Genomic DNA, 24244 nt, shown 5'->3' with positions numbered 1-24244 from the left:
GGTCATGGGGACCAACGCTCATTACTGAGGCTGGTCTTCCTCTGTCTCTTCTTTACATTCCATCCAGAGCCTGTGTGAGTTGTGTGTTTCTTGGTGACCTCAACACTTGCAAACCTTACAGGGGGTTGACGTCCTGGACCTGGTGCTTCTGGGGATGGGCAACCAGTGTCACATGATCGATAAGTGGACTGACCTTTTCCTCCACCATGCCTTTACCTCTCCTCTCCAGACACTTATCTACTAGTTTTACAGTGTCAAGATTTATAAAAATTATAAATTATTCTATAATTAAAGCTCGTCTGTGATGGCTAAAGGCCCTGAAGGCTCAAGTCACACGAGGAAGTGGCCAAATGCCGCGGGAATGGCCCCCATTCCTGCGACACTGCCTCCTCCTCCCAGCCCGCACCTACGGCCTCACGGGGAGCTCCCCGCGGAGTGGCCAGGGAAGAGAAGACGGGGCCTGGGTTCTGCCCGATGTGCGGACACCGCCCCCCAGTGGACAGCTGCAGAGCCACAGCCCCTCCGTGGACACCCCTGAAGGACAAGGTGACGGAATTCACACCACAGAATTAAGATATGGCGTATCAAGAGAAGTAAACCTCACGTAAAGAATGAATACACACATCCCGTAGGTGCTGTGTCTCTAGAGAAGTAAACCTCACGTAAAGAATGAATACACACATCCCGTAGGTGCTGTGTCTCTAGAGAAGTAAACCTCACGTAAAGAATGAATACACACATCCCGTAGGTGCTGTGTCTCTAGAGAAGTAAACCTCACGTAAAGAATGAATACACACATCCCGTAGGTGCTGTGTCTCTAGAGAAGTAAACCTCACGTAAAGAATGAATACACACATCCCGTAGGTGCTGTGTCTCTAGAGAAGTAAACCTCACGTAAAGAATGAATACACACATCCCGTAGGTGCTGTGTCTCTAGAGAACCCTAACGCACTGGGCAGCAGTGAGCAGTGTTCTTACTGCTCTCCAGGTGACTGTGACATGCTTCCCAGGTTGAGAACTCTGATTTAAGGAACTAGCATTATTCATGTCAAGAGCAACAAGTTTTAGGGCAAAACTCATTGCCTGCACTCTTTTCAGCAGCTGGCAACAAGAAACAATGATCAAAAAAAAAACACACGAAAACACCAAAAAGTGTTTGAAAAAGTGCTTGAGAATTTACTGTACAGTTTTTAAACAATTTATTTATATGTTGGCTTCTACATGCTCTTACATTTGTGTAAAACATTTATACATATTCTTTACAATTTGTACATACATTAAATGGCTATAACATAAACACTGTTCTATGAGATTTTATAAAAGAAAAATCAAGTAGGGAAAATTTCTTATAAAACATTAACAAAAAACCCGTGATATTGCAGAACAAGAAGTTCTCATATTCCTGTTCATTGGATTTCCTCTGGTATTTATTTTTTGGTTTCACTTGATTTGTGCTGGCCCGAAATTTCCATTTTCTATCATGTAACTGTCAGGTCAGAAGAGTGAAAGCAGGGGGAGAGGATGCAGTAAGGCAGCTGTGCAGGACGCCGACATCTGCAGGAGTGAGACCGTGTCTGCGAGTGTCCAGATTTAAAGCTGACGCTTTGCAAAGATCCTGTTTGGCTTTATGCCATGAAGGGAAGTACCAGTGATCAGGAAAATTCTGTCTGAAGTTTAGGGTACAGTCGGGAATAACATCGCTCTGCGCTTTTTCTCAAACGTAAAAGCTCGGGATGACCACACATTATGCGGGTGCCACCCTCCTCAGCCCCTAAACTCCTTCCACTTGGGGGGCCGGGAGAGGTGTGCTAACCTGTGCTTTATCTTTTCGGATAATTCCCACTGGGCCCGCTAGTCTAAATCAGATCAAGCGGCAAATCTCGCTTTCCCCGGCATTTCTCACGAGGTCTCACTGAACACGAGACTTAGAAACGAGTGGAAGGCTCGGGAGGTACGTCTGCCCACAGGGCCGGCCCTCCCGGGCGCGGGGTCAGCACGGCCGCTCCTTCCCCGGGAGCAGAGGCAGAGTGCGTCCCCAGCTTTCTCGGTGAATTCTTCCAGCCTTACCGGGGCTCGGGAAGAAGCCTGAGGAGGGAGGCGCTCCTCCCAGCAGACGGCACTTTAGGGTAGTGGGCGCAGGGGCTCTGATCCCGGGGTTCGGCCAAGCTTTGTCCTCTGAAGGGACACGTGCGTCACGGGCACATGAGGGGCCGCAGCCCCGGGAGCCCCTCTTTGCTTTCTCTCTCCAGGAAATGTAAGCACTTGAGTCATAAATATCTCAGCGAAAGGCATGTAGATCTTCCTAAATAGACAGGAATCCCAAAGGGCTGAAAAGAGTTATAAAAATATACAAACATATATATTTTTTACTCTGGCATATTTCATATTTTTAAGAAAGCAATTAGTAATGATCTGACCTTGGGTAAGAACTGGAAGATCGTGGGTGACTCATAAATTACATTTTTATGTAAAGTATCAGCGGGGGAAACCCCTAATTTTCCGTTCGAAATTCTGACAACTTTAAGTACTTTCCAAAAATAGACAATTTCCTTCCATTGGTTTAAATAATGGATGTGGAAATGAACAAAAGACTATCCCTAAAGAACTGATGCATTCAGGTGCTTAATAAAGGAAATGCAGTTTTTTCCAACTCTATTTCTTTTTGGTTTTCTTTCCTTCTTTCTTTCTTTTTGGATGATGGAGGGAAAAAATTAAATTGCGCCGCCCCAAGTCAGAAGGAAGCACTTCAGCATTTCTTCGAGTTCGTTCTGCCTACATCACCGGGAAGCGACCGAGGGCCTGCCTCAGCTTTTCTGCAATCTGGTGAAAAACAGAACAACTGTGAGACATCTCTCCCACCGTGACTTCATGGCCCTCTATTATTTCCACGTCTTCTGAGTTAAACATGGCAAAAGTTTCAAATCCTTGAACTGGTCGATGCTCCTAGTCTCGCCAGCACCAACCCAGCCTCCGGGCAGTGGAGAGGCCTCCCTAAACCCCGGCCGCGGTGGTGCCTGGCTTGCAGGAAGCCGCGCTCCTTCCTTCCCACAGCGCAGCCGCTGCCACGCTGTGCAGCATCGTTCCTAGACCATCCGCCTGTCCTCCAGGGATCCGGTCTCCATGCTGGCCCAGACTCCCCTGCCCTTGCGGACACCTGTGAACTCCTGAGACTCGGCGGACGAGCGGCTCACCATGAGGCCCCGCTGCTGCTACACAGTGTGGAGACAGGATGCACCTTCAGCTCGTCTCTGAAACCAACTGTTTCCAACACGCAATGGACAATATGCACAGAGCACATCAGCCACAGCTCCCTTCCAAGAATGACTGTTGGAGAGACACGTGCGGCAGTGTCCACCCACAGATAAGATGACGCGTGCGTGGATGTGGGCCTGGGGCTTGCCTATCATTATCCCTGAACATACATGAGATGACACCATGGAAACAGCGGAAAACTTAGTAAGAAACATGGCAGCCAACACATGGTCACTGTGTAAGTTGCAGTATTTGTCTTCGGATGTCTGAGTTTCCATTTATTCAATACATGCTAGGTCTTTGTTTTCTGTACACTCTGGTAAATAACAAAATTGCTATGCAGAGGTACAAAAGTTAACATTTTCATTACTGGCTCCTGAGTGAAAATATCTAAGGTTTCACCCTCCCTCTTGTTTTCGTTTTCTTTCTGAAATTCCTCTGGTACACTGCAAAAACCTCACTCACAAACAAAGCCAGTCTGTGCTGTCCTGCATGGTGCCAGGCTCCTTCCCCAGCTGAGAGCCGGCAGGGATGGCAGGGTGACCTCATCTCATTCACAGTGTTCCCTGTGCACAGAGGGGCTGGAGGGAGGGAAAGGGACCACACAATAAGGGCTTTTTGGGGCCTCACCACCAGCATCCAATAATCTTCTTCTTAAAAAAATAACCCCCCTTTTAACCCAGTGTTATTCAAAGGAAAAGGCAGATTTGATTAAAAGAGACTGGAAAAAACCCTGCTCAATATTTAGCCTCCTTTGGTTTATTAGTTAGGGTTAAAAAATACAGGCAGATTAACTTCATAGGGTCAACGTACGTTGACCTCCCCGTGTGCACAGAGGCCTGGGCGCAGGGCTGACTCACCGTCTCGTAGAACTGCACCTGCTGCTCCAGGTACAGGCGGATGACGCTGTTGTAGTCATAGATCCGGTTACTGTGGAAGTGATTCATCTCAGCTACAACCAAAACCAAGACATCAGTCAGTGCCCCCCGGACTTCAAACGACCACAACTGGTGTCTCTGCTCGGCTATGATTAATCATCAACCGATTTAATCTGGTTGGCCCGTGACAGTTCCTGACAAAATGCTAGAAAGAGCCTAGAAAAACAATGTGAACAGTTAATGGCAAACAACGCTTTCCAGTAGATGGACAATTACTGTTGATTGGCATGTTAAATCCTATAAAGCCCAATACAGATCATCACCCAAATGGCAACTACTGTTTGAGCAGGAAACCGACTTGGTCTCACCATCTACAGATGACTGCAGTTCAGGACGTCAAGTCTGTTTGCAGTGGACCTAGCGAGGCGCCCGCTGGCTGCCATGTCCCCTCCTGCACAGAGACTGCCCAGGCAGGTCTCCTGAGGGACTCTGAAAAGCTGGGCAGAGGAGTGAGACGTGAGCAAGGCCCTCTTCAGAGTGGAGCCTGGTGCTGCCAAGCACCAGGGCTGCCAGAACTCGGGCTCTCTCCAGACAGAGGGTCACACGCCCATCCTTCCTGTTTGCTGAATGTACCGATTCAGCAAATGAATCCTGTCTCTAACTTTGCCTCTCAGCACCCTCACCCCACCACCAACTCTGGAGATGCCTCCTTATCAGGGCTCCTCATCGCCTACGCCCCCGCACCCCGCCTCTTCCCTTATACTCCACACCTACAAAGCCAACTGCCTGCATAAATTCCTACAAAAAGCTCACTGTTCTGAGTTTTATGTTGTTATCTGAAGTGGTACAAAGCTTCTCGTTTATTTATTTGGATAACCCCAAACACAAGTTCAAAACCAACTTCCCCGTTTAAAACCCTTCAAAGCCCAAAGCTTCAGTCAGGCTTCCCTGTTTACTTCTGGATGCCTTTCACACATTCCTCCCTTCTCCCACACCTTCCCTAGTCCTGAAGGACGTCCTTTAGAAAAGCCCGCAAATACCCTTCATTCTCTCCCCTAGCACCTCATCTTCTTCGGGTTCTCAAAATCTCAGACGGCAGGAGCCAGGTCTCTGGTCGGGCTGTCCGACTAACGTCAGCCCCCAATTTGCACCCGCCCTACCCCGGCCCCGGTCACTAGCAAACCCTCTCCCTTGAGCAGTGCTTTTTTGTTTGTTTCATTTTTCCATCAAAACCTTTTAATGGCTTTTTAATGCCCACAGCAAGTCTAGACTCTTCCGCCTGGCTTTCGAGGCCCTCCACAATCACCAGAATTTTTCCCCTAATACTCTCCAAGTGTGTTTCATTCCCAAAGGCCAGTGACCTAATCTGGTACCGTTATTTTGTGTGTTTTTGTTCACACTGGAACATCCTTCCCCTTCCTCCTTTGCCCACGTATGTTCTATCCATCCACCAAAAGAGGAAAAATCCATTCACTGCTCCTATCTGCTGCAAAACACTCAAAACATTAATAGTTTCTCTTTATTAACCGTCAAACTATGCCCAAAATGCTATGTTCAAACTCCCTTCACATTCTATGGTCTCGGGGCCTGGAGGTTACATGCTGCTGAAAGCTGAACGCTGGAATCTAATCTGGATAGGGGCTGACATTAAAGGTTATGAAAGGAATCTTCACGGTCTCCAAGAAATAATAAAAATGTACAGGTTTAATCAAGCTGTCATTCATAGTTATGTCACGTAAATGCGTGAAAAAGTAAATAAATATTACAGCTTTTCATTAACACTGGGATCCTGCAAACAACAGGCTTATGAAGATATTTTGAATCAGTTCTTATTAGTTTTTTTTTTTTTTTTTTTTTTTGCAGTACGCGGGCCTCTCACTGCTGTGGCCTCTCCCGTTGCGGAGCACAGGCTCCGGACGCGCAGGCTCAGCGGCCACGGCTCATGGGCCCAGCCGCTCCGCAGCATGTGGGATCCTCCCAGACCGGGGCACGAACCCGTGTCCCCTGCATCAGCAGGCGGACTCTCAACCACTGCACCACCAGGGAAGCCCAGTTCTTATTAATTTAACTGCTGTTCACATCTGAGTTTCTCCCCAGCAAGGAAGATAGAAAATTTGCTGAGGAAAAAACCTCCACTAGTTAGCCACAGACCTTTCCTTCTTACCTTGCAAAGCGTAAGACATTGTCCCAACACGTTTCACCATGTTCTGTTTGTCCTGTGGGGTGATCTTACTGGTTGCAACAAGTTTATCACTTTCTTTCACTTTTTCTATTGCTCCCTGTGAAATACAAAATGCAGTGGTATCAATAAAACACATCTAAAAAGATCAATTATTAGTTTAAAATATAAGAAAGCTAACATATTCTATAATTGACTTGCTACTGAATAGGAAAATGTCCCCACAAAATAAGAACATAAGGTAAGCATCTATATGTAACTTCCTGTAAGTCACTTGGAAACCAAAATGTTGCTATTCTTGCAAAATATAACTTAGCTGAAAGCTACTATTTTATGCTACCACAGAGCAGAAAACTAAACAGCGCTCTCTTTCTGTAATATGTATAAGCCATTGCCATGATACGAGTAGTACATGATGGGAAAACAGGCACTAGGTTCAGGAAGTCATCCGATCCAGGTGAGTCTAGCATATGCGCCGGGGCACTGTGTCTCTGTTACAAAGTAGAGTATTTCGTAAGCTGGTGCCTAAGTGCTCTGATCATAAGCTTTACTGTGATTTCTGTAAGAGGAACTGAAGTAATTTTAAATTAATACTTAGACGGAAACAGGTGTAAAAGTTGCTGAACGTTTCCCACGCCAGTCTCACCGCACTGCTCGCTGGCACTGTCTGCAGAGCACGAATCAGGCTCCCCGCCTAGAACTCGGATGGCAGCACAAACTCCTACAACATGCTAACTGTTCTCAGATTTTTCCTGAGATTTTCATTTTCATTTTATTTATTTTATACCCCCTCCCCCCGCCGCCAGTTTTACTGCAGTATAATTGACAAATAACACTGTATTAGTTTAAGGTGTACAGCATAATGAATTTGATACATAGTTATAATGCGACATGATTACTATGGTAAGTATGTTAACATCCATCACCTCACTGAGTCACAAACTATTTTCTTTCTTGTGATGAGAATTTTTAAGATCTACTTTCCCAGCAACTCCACTTCTGGGTATATATCCAAAGAAAACAAAATCACTATCTCAAAGAGATATCTCGCACTCCCATGGTCATGGCAGCATTACTCACAATAGCCAAGATATGGGAACAACCTAAGTGTCCGTTGATGAGTGAGTGGGTAAAGATGTTCTGAGTTCTATACGAAGCTATTTGAAGTTGCACAAAGCTTACTTACCTATGCTACCCCTTCATGATACTTCAATTATAAAGCCAAATGCTAAAAGGCCCACTGGCCAGGACTGTTAGGATCACAGCCCGGGCCTTTGTAGAGATTCTCTTAATAAACCCAAGTATATCACAATACTCTAGAGTACTACAGTTGATAAAATACCCACAGTGATGAAGTAGTACACAGATTTTGAAAGAGAAAAATGAACAAGAATCAAAATCTGAGGACACCCCAAACCAATCTTTTATTTAGTTTAAAAAAACCTTTATGATGGGAATTATATAGTTTCCTTTTTATTCATATAAACATATAAAATTGATATTGACCATTTTGATTTTGATCGGGAGACCCTTCGTCAGGCTCGGGGACGGAACAACTTACTTCATCTGGACAGGAAAGGACCTTGAGGACCTGCCCACCCAGCACACAGGGTCTCCCTGATGAGGGAAAGTACCATTCCTGACACTGACTTGAATACCAAACACCACGATGATTATGCCTGATACCTGACCTAAGTATATCCATAAAGGAGTATTTATCATACTTTAGGTTCTCTCAAAATAATCTTTTTACGGAATAAAAGAAACTAAAAAAACTATCCATGTATCTAAACGTGTTAGGACCTCACTATGTATAAACACTCCAAGCCGTTCCAGCTGGTTCAGAGACCAGCTCCTGACTGGGGGGCACTGAGCATCAGGCTCATGCAGGGGGCGGTGCGCCTGGGCTCTCATTCACCCGGGATGTCGTCTGTGAACTTCTATGATCAAGTTACCTTGTGAGCGCCAATAATGTCAGGGAAGCAGCCAAGGAAACCTTTATATTCATGATTACATTCCATCAGGAAATGGAGATCTTTCTTTGGCTGTAACAAGACACAGACTGGTTATTATTGGCGGAGGAATTCAGACAATCAAGGAAGAGAAAACTGTTATATCTGAGGACTGTATCAGCCAAATCCACCAGGCACTACATTAAGTTACTGAGTGTCAAGCATTCAGCCTAGTTTTCCTATAAGAAAATAATCCCCAAGAACTATATTCTCATCATAGGTTGTGAAGAAAATGATAAAACAGAAAATTTTTAGGTTGGTTGGTAAAATTAGCTATTTTGAGGTGGCCCAAAATACAACACTGTGAGAAAAAAAAACTGGTTAATACTGTACATTTACATACAAGCAAATAAGACCTTATATAGTTTAATGTCTAAATTTTAGCAGAGAATAAAAAACATATTAAAAATGTGGTAACCATTAAAAGTGGCAACTTTAAATTTCTAGATTTAATTTTTAATAGTTATGGTATGCACAATTCTAAAAATGTATCTTTTTTTTTTACAAGTATCAGGAGAGTAGTTAATGACATGAATGTACGTGCATATAAACATATATTTCAAGTCATCACCTGAAAAAAAGGTTTTTAAATTTAGGGATTTGAAACCACTTGGATGGTTATTCCCCTTAAGGAAACTTATTATCTGTTATCTATGAAAATAATTGAAATCAGGCTACTAAAAACTCCAATAAAAGGCATGAGTCTCGGGCTTCCCTGGTGGCGCAGTGGTTGAGGGTCCGCCTGCCGGTGCAGGGGACATGGGTTCGTGCCCCGGTCCGGGAGGATCCCACATGCCGTGGAGCAGCTGGGCCCGTGGGCCATGGCCGCTGAGCCTGCGCGTCCGGAGCCTGTGCTCCGCAACAGGAGAGGCCACAACAGTGAGAGGCCCGCGTATCGGAAAAAAAAAAAAGGCATGAGTCTATAACAAAAACCTGCTCCATGCCGGGAACTGCACCAGGGGCTTTCTCTTTATTAGCTGTTGGATCCTGAGATCCTTCCAGGTAGGTGCTACCATCGCCATTTACCAGACCAGGAAACCAAGGCTCAGATAGGCTGAGCAAGAGTCCAAACAGGGACTTGAGCAAAGCTTTCCTGTACGTTTTAATCCCCTCATGGCTGAGAATGGATTCAAACCATCAACACTGGAAGGTATTGAGGTTTCCTGATGATGAATTTATCCATTACTTTAGCTTAGCCTAAGAAATACTATCACCCAATGTAATTAACAAAGATACATAGGGATAGAAGAGAATAGCCATTTGGAAACTTTGTCTTAAAACAGGTTTTAAATTAAATATGTGGATGAGGTAGCATAAAGTCTTAATTGGAATTGTGTGGTTATGTTAATACCTGTTCTGCCACAAGACTGGCAATTTCTTCGTAAGTCTTTCCTGCTTCTGTTATTGCGTCATTGAGATCTGTTTCACCTGAAAACCATTACAGTTATATGAGTGGTTATAACTTATTTTATTTTAAAAAGTTATTATGGAAAACTTCAAACTTTTAAAATCCACAGAATAGTATAACGAGCCCCCATCTACCCATCGCCCGACGTCCCAATTAACGGCTCACGGCCAATCTTTTAGTCTCCTCCCTACCTCTCCCTTTCACTGGTCATTTAACACTTCATCCATACATTTTACCTAAAAGATAAGGACTCTTTAAAAAATAAGGACAATACCAACCTCACACCTAAGAAAAGAAACTTGTTCCTGGTATAAACTGTCCAGCCAGTGTGTAGCTGCTTGGTATCTCCAATCAAGTTGGCTGCTTGAATCAAGATGCAAAGACAGCCCACATGGCATAGAGCTGATGTGTTTCCTACGTAAGTTCTTTCTCCTCCATCCTTTTTTCCTGCGAATTTCCTTTTGGGAGGTGTCTAAACCAGGTCATGTACCTCGGTACCACAGTCTGAGTCTCGGTGGTGACAACACAATCCTCTCCTCCCTGTAGTCTAGCTCTTTTATGTTAGTGCAGGTTTGCAAATTGGTGCTATTCTACTTCTATCGCTCCTTCTTTATTAGCTAAAATACTTCTATAAAGAGAAACTTCCCTTTATCAACTTTTTGGTTACCTTGAGGTATAGCAATAGGAAGAGCAGGTTAAATGCTTTTTTCTCTCTACAGTTTTCAGAATAGTAAGTTGATTCTCTCCTATCCTCCAAATGTAACTGAGATTAGCGTTTTAAAAAAGTATCATTGCAAAGTCTGAATTTAAACATATTTGATATGCTACATTCCACAGCAGTTATTATTTTCACTAATGCTCAAATTTTCTCTTCATTGGACAGTGGAAGGCTCTTCAAACTGACATCTGAGTTCTTCTGCTAGGAGCTCTCATTTATTTCAGGTGAACATAATGTTTAGAAACCGCCATGTGGGTGGTGCTAGGGGTGCTTCTTGTTACTGAATTGGATAATTGTTTCTAAGCCTTTCCAGTGAACACAGCCAAACGTGTATCTGTTAATCCCAAAGTCCTAATTTATCCCCTCACCTCTCCCCTTTGGTAACCGTAAGTTTGATTTCTATGTGTGTGAGTCTGTTTCTGTTTTGTGAATAAGTTCGTTTGTATTGCTTTTTTAGATTCCACATATAAGTGATATCATATGATATTTTTCTTTGTCTGTCTGACTTACTTAGTATGATAATCTCTAGGCCCATCCATGTTGCTGCAAATGGCATTACTTCATTCTTTTTTATGGCTGAGTAATATTCCATTATATATATATACCACATCTTCTTTACCCTTTCATCTGTCGATGGACACATGGTTGCTTCCATGACCTGGCTATTGTAGACAGTGCTGCTATGAACACTGCTGCTATGAACACTGGGGTGCATGTATCTTTTTGAACTAGAATTTTCGTCTTTTCTGGATATATGCCCAGGAGTGGGATTGCTGGATCATATGGTAACTCTATTTTTAGTTTTTTAAGGAACCTCCATAGTGTTCTCCATAGTGGCTGCACCAATTTACATTCCCACCAACAGTGCAAGAGGGTTCCCTTTTCTCCACACCCTCTTCAGCATTTATTATTTGCAGACTTTTTGATGATGGCCATTCTGACTGGTGTGAGGTGATACCTCATTGTAGTTTTGATTTGCATTTCTCTAATTAGTGATGTTGAACATCTTTCCATGTGCCTGTTGGCCACAAGATGCTTATCTTTCCAGGCCTGGGGTTCCTCATCTCAAAAATGAGGGGCCAGACTACAAATCCTCTAAACTCCCACCCAGACTAAAAGTTCTGATTATAAGACACAATTCAGCCAGGCCAACAAGAAATATTCATATATGGGAGCCCCAGATCTTACATTTTGGTTAGAGACTAATTTCTTCTTCCTGAAAATACTCAGACACTGACCTCCAAAGACATGCCTTCCCTGGGTATCAGGATAAACACTATGGTGAAAATACTAAGTCTATCATTTCTGAAAGTGATAGGATGCCCTCAAATTGAATAGGTGCCACTCACCTGGCAAATACTTTTACTTCCTATCTGCTCCACAGGCCAAATTAAGAAAACATAAACCAAAATATAAAAGAAAACAGCTAACTTCTTCTCGTAAGTGTTGTCAATGGAGATGCACGATGAACTCAAAATACCACAAGTAAGACATACGATATGGGATAAGTTGAAAGCAATTATGAGTTATGGAGAGACATAAAGCAACATGAACTTGTTACTCAGTAAAAATTTTTCCTCCAAATACCTTGATAAGATCTGGCTTTTGACAGTCAGACTTGACTTCAGAGTTTGGCAGAGAGATGAAGCAAGGGCAGAGTGTCACATACCACAGTGGCCTGTTTTACTAAAACACAAGAGCTATCTGAGCCCAAGAAAGGCAAAGAAGCTAGCAAGAAAAAACAAATTATAACAATCCACCAACTTTCTCAAAAGTAGTAAGGTGAGGTTGCAGAAGTCCTCAGTGGAGCAGATTAAACTTCACTGACGAGGGTGCTTAACTGCAGTTATTGTTTGTTGACAAGAGCCTGAGGAAGCCGGTCTGTGTGGATAAGACACTCAAGGCCCAAAGAAAAAATAAATAAAGATGTACCTTGATAACCACTAGAGCTGAAGACTGTTGCTAAACTCTGTAAGGCCTTGCCTATCTTCTGATATTCCTTGGGTAATGCTGAAAGAGAAAAAGGAATAAATCATTAACTAGTCCTCTGAGCAAAATGAAATGGATCCAATTATTTTCTAAAAGTACTATTACAATAAAAGAAATTTGAAACGATTCAAAATAGTCTATTTTCTTAACAAAATATTGATGTCAAATGATTGTTTTTAAAAATTAATGATTGTTTCTTCTATTAATGTTTTTGGTTTTAAATTAATCAATTGTTCAATTAATGGCGGGCACTATTATTATGAACACCACCACTACCCACATTCTCATTCACTGAATGAACTCAAAGTGCACCAGGAGCTCGCTTAGAAGATGACGTCTAGGTTAGAGTCCTTTCACGTATACTACCCCAACTTGATCGTCACAACAACCCCCTCTACCAACGCAGGTGCACCATCTTCATTTCATGGTTTAGGAGAATAAGGGTCACATGGCTAAATGGTGCATCTGGCACTTGTGATTCCTAATCCACTGCTTTTCCCACTCTGCTATGTACGTATGAATGATTATTTGCAAAACAAAACCAAAACTGAACGCAATGGGGTGTGCAGAAAAATGGCAGTGGCACCTCACAGGATCAGGGAGGAGGGATTTTAGTTTTCTCATCTGTATAATAATAAGATTAACTAAATCACCTCTAAGGCTCTTTCTAGTGCTAAAATTCTAGGCTTCTGGGATCACTTTGGAGAACTTTCTAGAGAAGAGTCTCATATCTTAGGCTACCTTTTTTGCATCTATACATAGTCCCCTGAAACACATCTGCTGCCTTTCAAAAGAAACCATTACTTTCATTTGAAGATAGTGTTATATTAATAAAGAAAAGTGATTCAAATGTTTCTTTAAAAGAATCTAGGCCACAGAAACTTGACATATGGTCTATAAGCTGTAATAATCAGGAAACACAAATTCAAACTGTATTAGCTTAATTTTAATAAATTGTTCACCCTTTTGTAACTCAGTTTTTGTCTCTATACCAGGGGTTAAAAATGCTTGTCATGTGCTTCACCATGTAGAGTGTGTGCTAGATTTCTCACTTCACAGATTAGGAATTTAAAAAAATTCTTTTGTGAGAAAAAAAAACTATGCCTGAATCAAATTCTAAACAAAATACTTCAACCCCCTTTCCCCACAAAAGAGAGCAGCCTAGAGTTACTACTATTTCATAAATTTGGCCCATGGATTTTATAGGACATGGAGCTGACCAGATGTTAGACATAAGGGATTTGATTCTTTAAAAGAAGCCATAATCCCAGATTTTTTGTGATCTCCTCAAAAAATCTTATTGTAATATTTGCACTCACTTAAATTTTTCTTAAAAAAAGGGAAACACATTGTAAAGCAATTATACTCCAATAAAGATGTTTAAAAAAAGGGAAACAGCTGAGTTTACGGTTAAAATTATTTAAAAAATTAAATTACTTCATTTACATTTCAGAGAAGTGTCACTCCCCTTTTTGCCCATGCGTTATTCCCTGTGACCAAAGGCTTGAAACGGATTTTGTTTTCTGATGTTGCATTTGTATACGTTATGTTTTCAGGCTCAGTTCTATTTTTAGTATTTCTTTGCCTTGGGAAAGGAGCAACTGTTATTACTCCTGGTGTCTGCCCCTCAAGCATGAACAGCTGGTACACGACAAATGGTTCTGTTGATATAAACTATCATGTGAATGGTGGAGGGCCATTCAGTGTAAGGCCTGGCTTTATCCTCCAAAGGGCCAGATAGGAAATATTTTAGGCTTTGTCAGGTGGCAGGTTTCTCTTGAAAGTACTCAACTCAGCCACCCTCAACATGACAGTAGCCAAGGCCTGATCCCCACAGCTGGACACTTGACTGTCTGTGCTTCTCTCCCGGCCTATCTGACGCCAGGGTGGCGTGGGTTTGGGGAATACAGGAAAACAGTTCAGCAGAATGACGGTCTGCAAACAAAGGGAAGGGAGGGAGGTCAGGAAGTTCTTCAGGATGTAGAACAGCAGGCAGAAAGCAAGGGTGACAGCGCCACGTTCTTCTCAGCAGTGTGCGAGTCTGACCATGTATGTACGCACTTTCTGCTATCACCTACCACTGGTTTTGCCTAAAAATTAGAGCTTTAGTCAAATATACAACTTACTAATATTCATCCATCTTACCAAACGGATGAATATTAAAAAATAAAATCATGAGATTAAAAATAACCACAGGCACTTTCTAAACATGCAGAAAAGATTAATCTTCCACAGATGACAAACCCCAAATAACTGGAAATATTTAAGTGAACATGGTGTTTGCCACAGGAGTTCTTGAACTGGCTTTGTTTGAGCCAATTTTCTGTTGTTTAACGAGGGTTGAGAAGTGAGGTTCCTCCAAGAGCTGTGGCTATGACATCACTTTGGTTCACTAAGCGCATTTCTGTTTGAGGTGGTTAGGTTCCCCAGGGTGACAAAGGCCATAGCGGAGGCTGCACCACCACCTACAAAAGCCAGCAGCAGCCAGGGATGGCACTTACGTCCTGTGCACCGTTTCCAGTGCTCCTGCCCCACGGTTAGCAGCTCCTTCACACCATCATCCATGGCTTTGGTGAATTTACCAACAGCATCACACTTCTGTTCTCTGTGGGGCAAAAACATGAGGAGGTGGGTCCTTGACTTCACTATCAAACATCCGAACAGTATGAGGTGTAAGGAGAAAAGTCCATGTGGTCAGGGGAGTTCACACCAAACGTGACCACAGGTACTTGTTTCTTGCTTTATAACAACTGCACTTTAACTAAATTCGTCTTAAAAACAGGCTGGATTCGGGTTTCTAAAGAACTACTTCAAAATCTGCCATTTATATTTTAACTCTGCTTCCTTCCCCCCTCAATTCCTTGTGAATTTTAACTAAAATTATTCTAAAGTAAATAAAATCTTCATTTCTTGAATATCTTTCTTAGTGAAATTCAATCACTGCAGGTACCACTGAATCTATAAAAACATAGTACAGGTTGCTAATGGTAGTTGTTCATTCATTCCAACAAGTACTTTAATGAATCAGAGAAAATACCCTAGACGCATAGCATCTAAGTGATACTGAACATACCAGCTACTTAAGGATGTAAAAAGTTTTCATCAACTTGAAAAAATCATCACAATATACTTTTAAATGAAAAAAGCAGATTATAAAAGAGAATGCATAGTGTGAGGTCACTTTCGTTTAAACAAACAATTTTTCCTTCAGATACAAATGAACAGAGGAAGGTTTGGAAGACCACAGACCTAGGTCAACATATTAGCATTGATTTTTCTCTCTGGGTAGTTATAAGACTATCTATATATTTGGTAACACATAAGCAATGATTTTACATTAAGAAAAAAGCTTCTTAAAATTAAAAAAAAAAAGCCTAAGATTTCTTATTAGTCTTTATGCAGCAAAGGAACTACTCCAGATTTTCAACCAAGCCTACATTAAAAAGAAGATGACAAGATTAAAAACAGGATATGAAAAAAACAGAAAAATCAGGTTTGGGATTGCCCCCTCCAAGGTGATGTTCAGAGAGATTTCTGTCTCGTGGACCATTCTGTGGGTGCCACCCTGTCTCATCATACTTTACCAGAAATAACTACTAACCACAATGTCAACTATGAAATCACTGACTTCAAGGTAAAAAGGAAGCAGACTTTAACTGATGTTATGGTTAGAGAGACAGACAGTGCTTCTTTCATGTACAAACGATGCTCTCCTGGCAGCTGACTACAAACCCCACTCACTTTACGCACTCTAGTCTGACGACTGGCCGAGACCTGTAAGCAAAGGAGGCGGACTCAGCTTGGGGAGAAGGGAAGTTTGGCAGCATCTCTTACATTTCTACTAAGTCCAGGTCAGGTGCCTCTGGTTCCATGGTGGAAAATATCATAACTCCCACCAGCTCATCTTTCTCAGCCTTCCTTTTCCCGGTTTTCCACTCCTGTAAACAGGAACATTATAATGTTACAGTGGCGAGCAGAGCCACAGTGGTCTTTCAAACTCCCTTCCTAGAACCGGCTCACTGCCAGCTTTACCCTTCTAACTTTCAGGAAGCAGCGCCCACACCACCTCCCTCTGCAAACGCGCCAGGCACCTATGCACCTCCAACGTCATCTCATGCGTAAACAGTGTCACTGCACAGATCGGTCCTTATGAACCCAAGTCTTTCCAGAGTGAGGTGACCCGGCACCTTTCCTTTCCCAAGGCCCATCCATATAAACACACCCACGAATGTGACAAAGTGCCTCAAGTTTTTAGGTTGTTTTTTTAAAAAGATTAAAGCTTTTCTAAAATATAAGATAGGAACCAATATTATAAACTATTAAGAAATTATTGCAAGTTATACACACACACACACACACACACACACACACACACACTAAAGTACCCAAAGCAGAAATAACGCTTTGGGGATTTGGCAACGTACCTCACAAAAGAATCTGAATCACCAATAAATGTATAGAAAAGTACCTAATCTCATGAGTAATAAGAAATGCAAATTAAAATCACAGTGAATACACTTGCCAGAAGGCTAAAATTAGAAAGACTGACTATACCAATTGTCTTCTTGGTGAGATGAGGAGTTTCTGGGACTCAGGCACACTGCTGGTGGGTGTGAAAGCTGATGAGACCAGTTTGGAAAACGGTTTGGCATTATCTATTTAAACTTGAACAACTTTCCACTCCTGGGTAAATGCCTACAGAAACGCATGCACATATGCACCAGGAGACATGTACACAGCAGCTTAATCCGTAACTTGGCCAGGACTGGGGGTGGCTACCAGTAGTAGAATGGGGTAAATAAATTGGGGAACAGTCATTCGATGGAATATTATACAGCAGTGAAATGAATGAACTACAGTGTAACAACAGTGTGAATGTAGCTTCTCAGTGTAGGTTGAGCAAAAGAGGCCAAACACGAAAGAATGCTTAGGGTAGGGTCTTAGCTAGTTCACAAAACTAGCAAAACCATGGTGTAGGGACTCAGATGGTGAAACTCTATAAAGTGAGGAAATGATAACCATAAAGGAGTGGCTCATGGTCACCCTTGTAGGGGAGGGAAGAGGTAGTGATTGGGAAGGGACATGACAGGGGCTTCGGAAATGCTAGCTCTTTTCTCTTCCCCCATTGTACTCAGCACCATCTTTGTCATAAATCAAGGGTCCATTCTATTCGGTTCTGTTGGTCTGCTTTTAAAATTATTTTAGCTTTATAATGAGTCTTAATATCCAAAAAAGTCCTCTTCCCACTTCATCCTTCTTTAAGAGTATCTTGGCTATTCTTGGAGCTTTAATTTTCTACATATGACATCTTTTCAGTTCTTCAATCCATGAAACACAGTACTGGAACACGTATTTAGGTCTTCTTTTATTTCTCTCAACAGTGTTTCATAGTTTTTTATGTAGATCTACATTTTCCTGTAGATTCTTTGGGATTTTCTATGTCCCACCATCTATGTGAGCTACCGTTGCCCAGAGAATCACAATTTTTAATAACTTTCTAGTTTTATACTGTCATTTAGCAGATGAGGAAACTGTAGCCCAAAGAAATTAAATGCTTTGGTCAAGGTCACAGAGGTACCTAGAAGCAAACCCAAGACTAAAACTGAGTGCCCTGGCCCCAAGTTCTTTCTTTCTTCTCTTATATCAAATACACCAAAAAAGGTCTAGATTTATTATTTTTAATAATAATATTCCGCATAAAACACAACCTTTAGAAGTGCTTCCTAAACAGAATACTTGACAAATCAATCGAACAAGCCCTTGTTAAAGTGCGATGGGTAAGTAGTAAGGCACCAACTTGGACAGGGCTCCCCGTAGTTCTTGTAACTCTGTTACTTTTTCACGTGTATCATTCACCACGAAATGCAAAAAGACTACAAATGTTTAAGTGGAATGGTCTCTAACCTATAAATTACACCAGGCAGGACCAAACAAATGATCACGTACAGTGGAAGACTAAGGTGACACACGGCTATTTCCAAAGCAGATAACAACGGTGAGGTGACAAGCAGCCAATTTCTTGTTGATTTGCAAAAAGGAACAGATAACTACTGGCAGGATGACTGCCCATGGGGCAGAGGCAGAGCTGGAAAAGCAACGTGGCTCCGAGAAAGATGGCTCACTTCCGAATCTACCCTTCCCTTCGTTACACTATTCACACCGTAAGGTCAAAATGTGATCATAAGAAATCATTCACACTATTTCCCTGACTTCACGCGGATAATATCCTACACAGTTTGGGGTCTATCCTATTTTTAAAAGCATCTAGGAAAAAGTCTCTTATTCTATCATAACCTTCAGCCCTGCCTTCACTGGGCCAGTCCACTCCCGGGTTATGGGAAACCGTTTTGGCAAGCGCTTCTCTCACGTGCTGTGACTGATTTCCTATTATTTAGAACTAACCAACTAACCAACACAACTTAACTCCTTTTAGACAGAAAATTCCGTGTGAATGTGATAATTCTCAATATCCTCTAAGATTATCATAACAAAATGTCTTACCTTTTCATCTCGGAAATTTAGAAATTGCTGGAAAACCTCACTTTCTGAGATTACTGGGTGACGACACATCCTGGTCATCCACGCCTGAAGTCTCTCCATGCGCATCTTGATAAACTCTTCTTCAAAGCGACCTGCAAGAGACATGCCGAGAGTGATGTGCAACTCTGTCAAAGATGAATCACTGTTACCCCAACTGAAAGACTGTTTATGTAGCTACTGGCCACTTGTAGAGAGTTATTCAGTAAAAGATAAATCATGGTAATTTTTCACTAACCTAAAAACACACAACATAGTGGATGCTCAAAGACCCACAGGAAAGGTAATCAACAAATTTGAAAGAAAATGTATTTCAATATGAAAACTTTTCTCTTTCTTATAAACTAACAAGCCAGTGCCTATGTGGCCATATGAAGCCTTATAGGCAAGAAAGGGGTGATAAAAATGGAAATTAATAAGCAATTCCTTAACTGATTCACTTTGTTATAAAGCAGAAACTAATACACCATTGTAAAGCAATTATACTCCAATAAAGATGTAAAAAAAAAAAAGCAATTCTTACAAAGTATGTGAAATTTCTATATTTATAAAAATGTGTCTAAATGCAACATAATCTCAGATATACAAATTTAAATTTAGTATTTCTGAAAAGTAACTCAGAATTGTAGGGTTTTTTTTCCTGTTTTGTTTTTTAAACTACTTAAATGAAAAACAGAAAAAGCAATTTTTCCATGAATGCAAAAATGAAAGTGATTCCAGAACTTAATGACCATAGTAAAAACAGAGCTTAATGGGTGATATTTCTGTTCTAAAAGTGGCAAATCGGCTTAACAAACCTGACATACCAAACGTCAAGTGAACAATGAGAATTTTTATAAGCCTAACAAACAAAATCACCATCAGTTAAAAGGCTTCTGGAGGTGGAAATTCTGGCTACAGCTCAGTGCAGAGGAGGGGCAAGACAGGTTCCACCCACGTTCATGAGTTTGATCAAATACTGGACCTACTCAAGGGTAGAGAGAAAAGGCAACTTTCAAAAAGGAGTATATCCGCTACCAAATGTAAAATAGATGGCTAGTGGAAAGCAGCCACACAGGGAGATCAGCTCGGTGCTTTGTGACCACCTAGAGGGGTGAGATAGGGAGGGTGGGAGACGCAAGAGGGAGGGGATATGGGGATATATGTATATGTATAGCTGATTCACTTTGTTATACAGCAGAAACTAACACACCATTGTAAAGCAATTATACTCCAATAAAGATGTTGAAGAAAAAAAAAAGAGTATATTATTAAATGAGGCGTTTACTACACTCCTTCCTAAGAGCACCAGGTGGGGAACACGTTTTCTAAACTAGATCTAGGAAGTGGAATGTGGAATCAATCCGTCCTCCTCCCCTTAAGGGCTGTCCAATGGTTAATGAATTTAAAAAATGACTAAATGAAAACAAATCCCACACACACTCCCCTGCCCAAAAAAAAAGGAAAAAAAAACCCCTAGATATCCCAGATTACTCGACAGAGTGGAACCCGGGAACAGCTTCAACAACCCAAATTAGTCTGTTACAGAGTCATCACAAGCATGCCTTGCTTTTAAACAAAATAATAATGATAATAATTTTTTTGAAACAACAAAACAAAAACTAATTTAGCTAATTGCTAAACCTAGTCCCCAGAAGCAACTATAAAGCTGGACAAAATCCACAAAAATAAGGGCTCTGGAAATCAACCAAAGGCAAACAGCCGCGTGAGGAGTGCTTACACTCCCAAACTGCCGGACTTCAGGCCAGAACAGTGGGAATCTGTGGCGTTCTGGCCTGGGGCTGCACCCTCTCCCTCTATTCCATTTTATTCCATTTACAGTAGAACCTTCCCCATGAAATTTTTACATATCAATCTAGGAAAACATGTGCAGAATCTGTATGCTGAAAACTACAAAACCCTATATGAAAATCAAATATGATATATGTATGTTCTTGGATTAGAAGACTACACATTGTTTTCAATTCTCCCAAAATTGGTCTACAGAATCAATGCAACTCCAATAAAAATCCCAGCATGATTATTTATAGATGTCTGACTAGAAATAATCATGCTGACTCTTAAATTTACATGGAAAGGCAAAAGAAAAAGAACAGCCAAAAACGATTTTGAAATAGAACCAAGTTGGAGGATTTACACTACCCTATTTCAAGACTTACTGTACTATAAAGCTACACACTAATCAAGACCGTGTGGTACTGGCAAAAGGACGGACACATATATCATTGGAACAGAGTCCAGAAATAAACCCACACAAATGTGTTCAACTGATTTTCTGACAAAATGCAAAGTAAACTCAATAAAGAAAGGATATGCTCTTCAACAGACAGTGCAAGAACCACTAGATAACCAGACGTATTATAATATATACCTCTACCACCTCACATCTTATACAAACCTTAACTCAAAATGTATCATAGACCTAAAACTACAAAACTTTTAGAAGAAAGTATCAGTGTAAACTTGGGTTAGGCAAAGAGGTCTTAATCATGACACTTAAAGCACAATCCATAAAAGAAACAACTGACACACTGGACTTCATTAAAATTAAAAGGTGTTGTTATGCAAAAGACACTGTTAAAAGAAAGGCCACACCTGGGACAAATTATTTGCAAATCACATTATTTGCCAGAGGACATGTTTCCAGAATACATAGAGAATCTTGTTTCAAGATTCAAAGATAAGAAAACAACCTAATAAAAAAATGGGCAAAAGATCTGAAAAGATACTTTACCAGAGAAAATTTATGGAAAGGAAATAAGCAAATGAAACGAGGCTCTACACCGCCAGTCATTCAGGGAATGCAAATTGAAACCATGAGGAGACAACACCACGACATTAGACTATTATACTTACTAAAATAAAGAAAAACAGACACTATCAAAAGTGCAAGTAAGGATGTGGGGCCCCTGACAATCCCATCCATTGCTGGTAGGGATCCCAAAGTGGCACAGCCACTCCGGAAAACAGCCTGGCAATTTCTTGAACATTAAATAGTATATACCTACCATATGACCCAGTCATTCCACTCCTAGGAATTTATCCAAGAGAAATAAAAACTTATATTTATACAAAAACTTGTATGTAAATGTTTATAGCAGACTTATAAATGGCCAAAACTGGAAACCCAAACATCCTTCAGAGAGTGAGTAGATAAGCAGACTATGGTATAGCCAATACCGTGAACTACTACTCAGCAATGAAAAGAAACAAACTATTGATACTCACAACGAGAGATGAATCTCAAATGCATTATGCTAAGTGAAAGAAGCCAGACTCAAAAGACCCAAAAGCCCAACGACATACACACTATATGCTTCCATTTATAATGATATTCTAGACAAGGCAAAATTATAGGGACAAAGAACAGATCAGTGTTGCCATGGGTTAGGACTAGGGGGAAGGGTTGAATATAAAGGAACAGCACAAGGAAATTTGGGGGAGGTGATGGAACTTTCTGTACCTTGAATGTAGTGATAGGACTGTGGTGGTACCTGTTAAAACTCTTAGAACTGTACACCAAAAGGAGTGAACTTACTATATATAAGTAACAAAAAAACACAGCCTGGACTTTCCCTAAGAAACTGCAAGTACAAATAGGTACAAGTTTCCTTTAATGAGAAGAGTGTTATAAATAAATCCACATAAATCAAAAACTCCTAAAAAGTGGCCATTGGACAGCTTGATGGGTCTAGACCCTCCTGTATACTAAAACACTTCAAATTCTACACTTACTAGGGGTAGAGATGAAGCACTACAGAAGCATAAGCTGTGCAGAAGATGGCCCACCTCATGGACAGAAAAGACACTGTAAGTCAGCATGGACCTAAGGGCTATACTGAATTCCCCATTATGAGCAAGTAAATTATACCAAGAGTTTATAACCTACTCATTGGTTGGAATTAATTAATTATTGACTTATTCCTCCTGAAATTTTTTCTGACACAGCTGGTTTATTTACAAACTGTGACTTCAGATGTTACCTTGTGCTTGTCAGGAATTTCCTATCAGGTTCCAGAGAGTTAAAAAAAGGGAGAGGAGGGGATTTTTCCCTGGTGGTGCAGTGGTTAAGAATCCACCTGCCAGTGCAGGGGACACGGGTTTGAGCCCTGGTCCGGGAAGATCCCACATGCCGCAGAGCAACTAAGCCTGCAAGCCACAACTACTGAAGCCTGTGCGCCTAGAGCCCATGCTCCGCAACAAGAGAAGCCACCGCAACGAGAAGCCCACACACCACAAGGAACAGTAGCCCCCACTCACTGCAACTAGAGAAAGCCCGCGCGCTGCAATGAAGATCCAACGCAGCCAAAAAAAAAAAAAAAAAAAAATCAGTAAAATAAATAAGTAAATACATAAAAATAAATAAAAAAGGGAGAAGAGGGATTTCCATTTCCCCATTTTCTAGGACCCTTACTTAGGTTTTCACTAAGTATGGGAATGTATCAGTTTGGCAGCCAGAAATAAAACCAGATTCATTCATTATTATTCCACAAAAACAAAATCTATAACAAATAAAAAATCTTAGCTGTAAGCTTTTCATGGATGGACTATCAAGTCCACAGAAATGTCATGACATCATCTATTTGGTATTCCTTTTTCTTTTCTCCAGGATTTAAATGAGACAGGAACCTATATAATAATGATCCTGTGGGTATCTCAGGCAGGAGGCAAACAAGAGAAGGGGGAAATAAAAGTGGCTCCTGGGCTTTTCAGTTTCCTCGGCACACGTCCCAGTCAGTGAATCAAAGCTCAACTTTCTTCAGACTGAGAGCTGTTGCTTCCTTGCTTTTCTATGACATCCTCCTGGCTTCAGGCCTGACCTTTTTTTAAAAAAAAAAAATACAAACCTTATTATGGGAGAACCATGACTCTATGATGCTTTCATATAGTCATGGGTTATTTGATTCCGAATAAACAATGTATTAAAACCTAAAAAATAGGAGAAACCTCCGTAACTCTAAGACAGCTCATTAATCCATTTATTTAAACACCATGGGGAACATATTGTGCTAATCAAGTTGATAAAGGAGAGCTTAAAATTCAGGAGACAGTCTGAAATCTGAAAATGTAGAGAAAGGCAGAACTTAAGTTTTCATGGAAAGAAATCTAAATTTTTAAAAAGAAAGCTGTGACTTAACAATAAGGAAGACAGAAAGGAGGGACAGTAAGCATCTGAACTGGGCACAGAACCAGGCGTGGGGTGACACATGAGTGGGGGGAAGCAGCCATCTACGCCAACCAGGCCACCCTGACAGGGCTGCCACTCAGCTG

The 24244-nt window shown here is 41.3% G+C and overlaps 1 protein-coding gene across 1 annotated transcript in view; it reads right to left on the bottom strand.

Moving 5' to 3' along the window:
- Nucleotides 1-2289: 2289 nt before the first annotated feature.
- The window catches only part of SNX9 (sorting nexin 9), a gene marked incomplete at its 5' end in the record, with an annotated part of 87440 nt that continues 65485 nt past the window's right edge, over nucleotides 2290-24244 (bottom strand). Inside the window, 9 exon segments of the mRNA XM_079716397.1 lie at nucleotides 2290-2820; nucleotides 4113-4204; nucleotides 6295-6409; nucleotides 8265-8354; nucleotides 9673-9749; nucleotides 12380-12457; nucleotides 14938-15041; nucleotides 16271-16374; nucleotides 18938-19068. Coding sequence (XP_079572523.1) covers nucleotides 2773-2820; nucleotides 4113-4204; nucleotides 6295-6409; nucleotides 8265-8354; nucleotides 9673-9749; nucleotides 12380-12457; nucleotides 14938-15041; nucleotides 16271-16374; nucleotides 18938-19068 — 839 coding nt within the window. The 3' untranslated portion in view covers nucleotides 2290-2772.

Source organism: Hyperoodon ampullatus (genome assembly GCF_949752795.1).
Source record: "Hyperoodon ampullatus genome assembly, chromosome: 12".
Taxonomy (NCBI): Eukaryota; Metazoa; Chordata; class Mammalia; order Artiodactyla; family Ziphiidae; genus Hyperoodon; species Hyperoodon ampullatus.
This window is presented reverse-complemented; position numbering and strand designations above follow the sequence as displayed.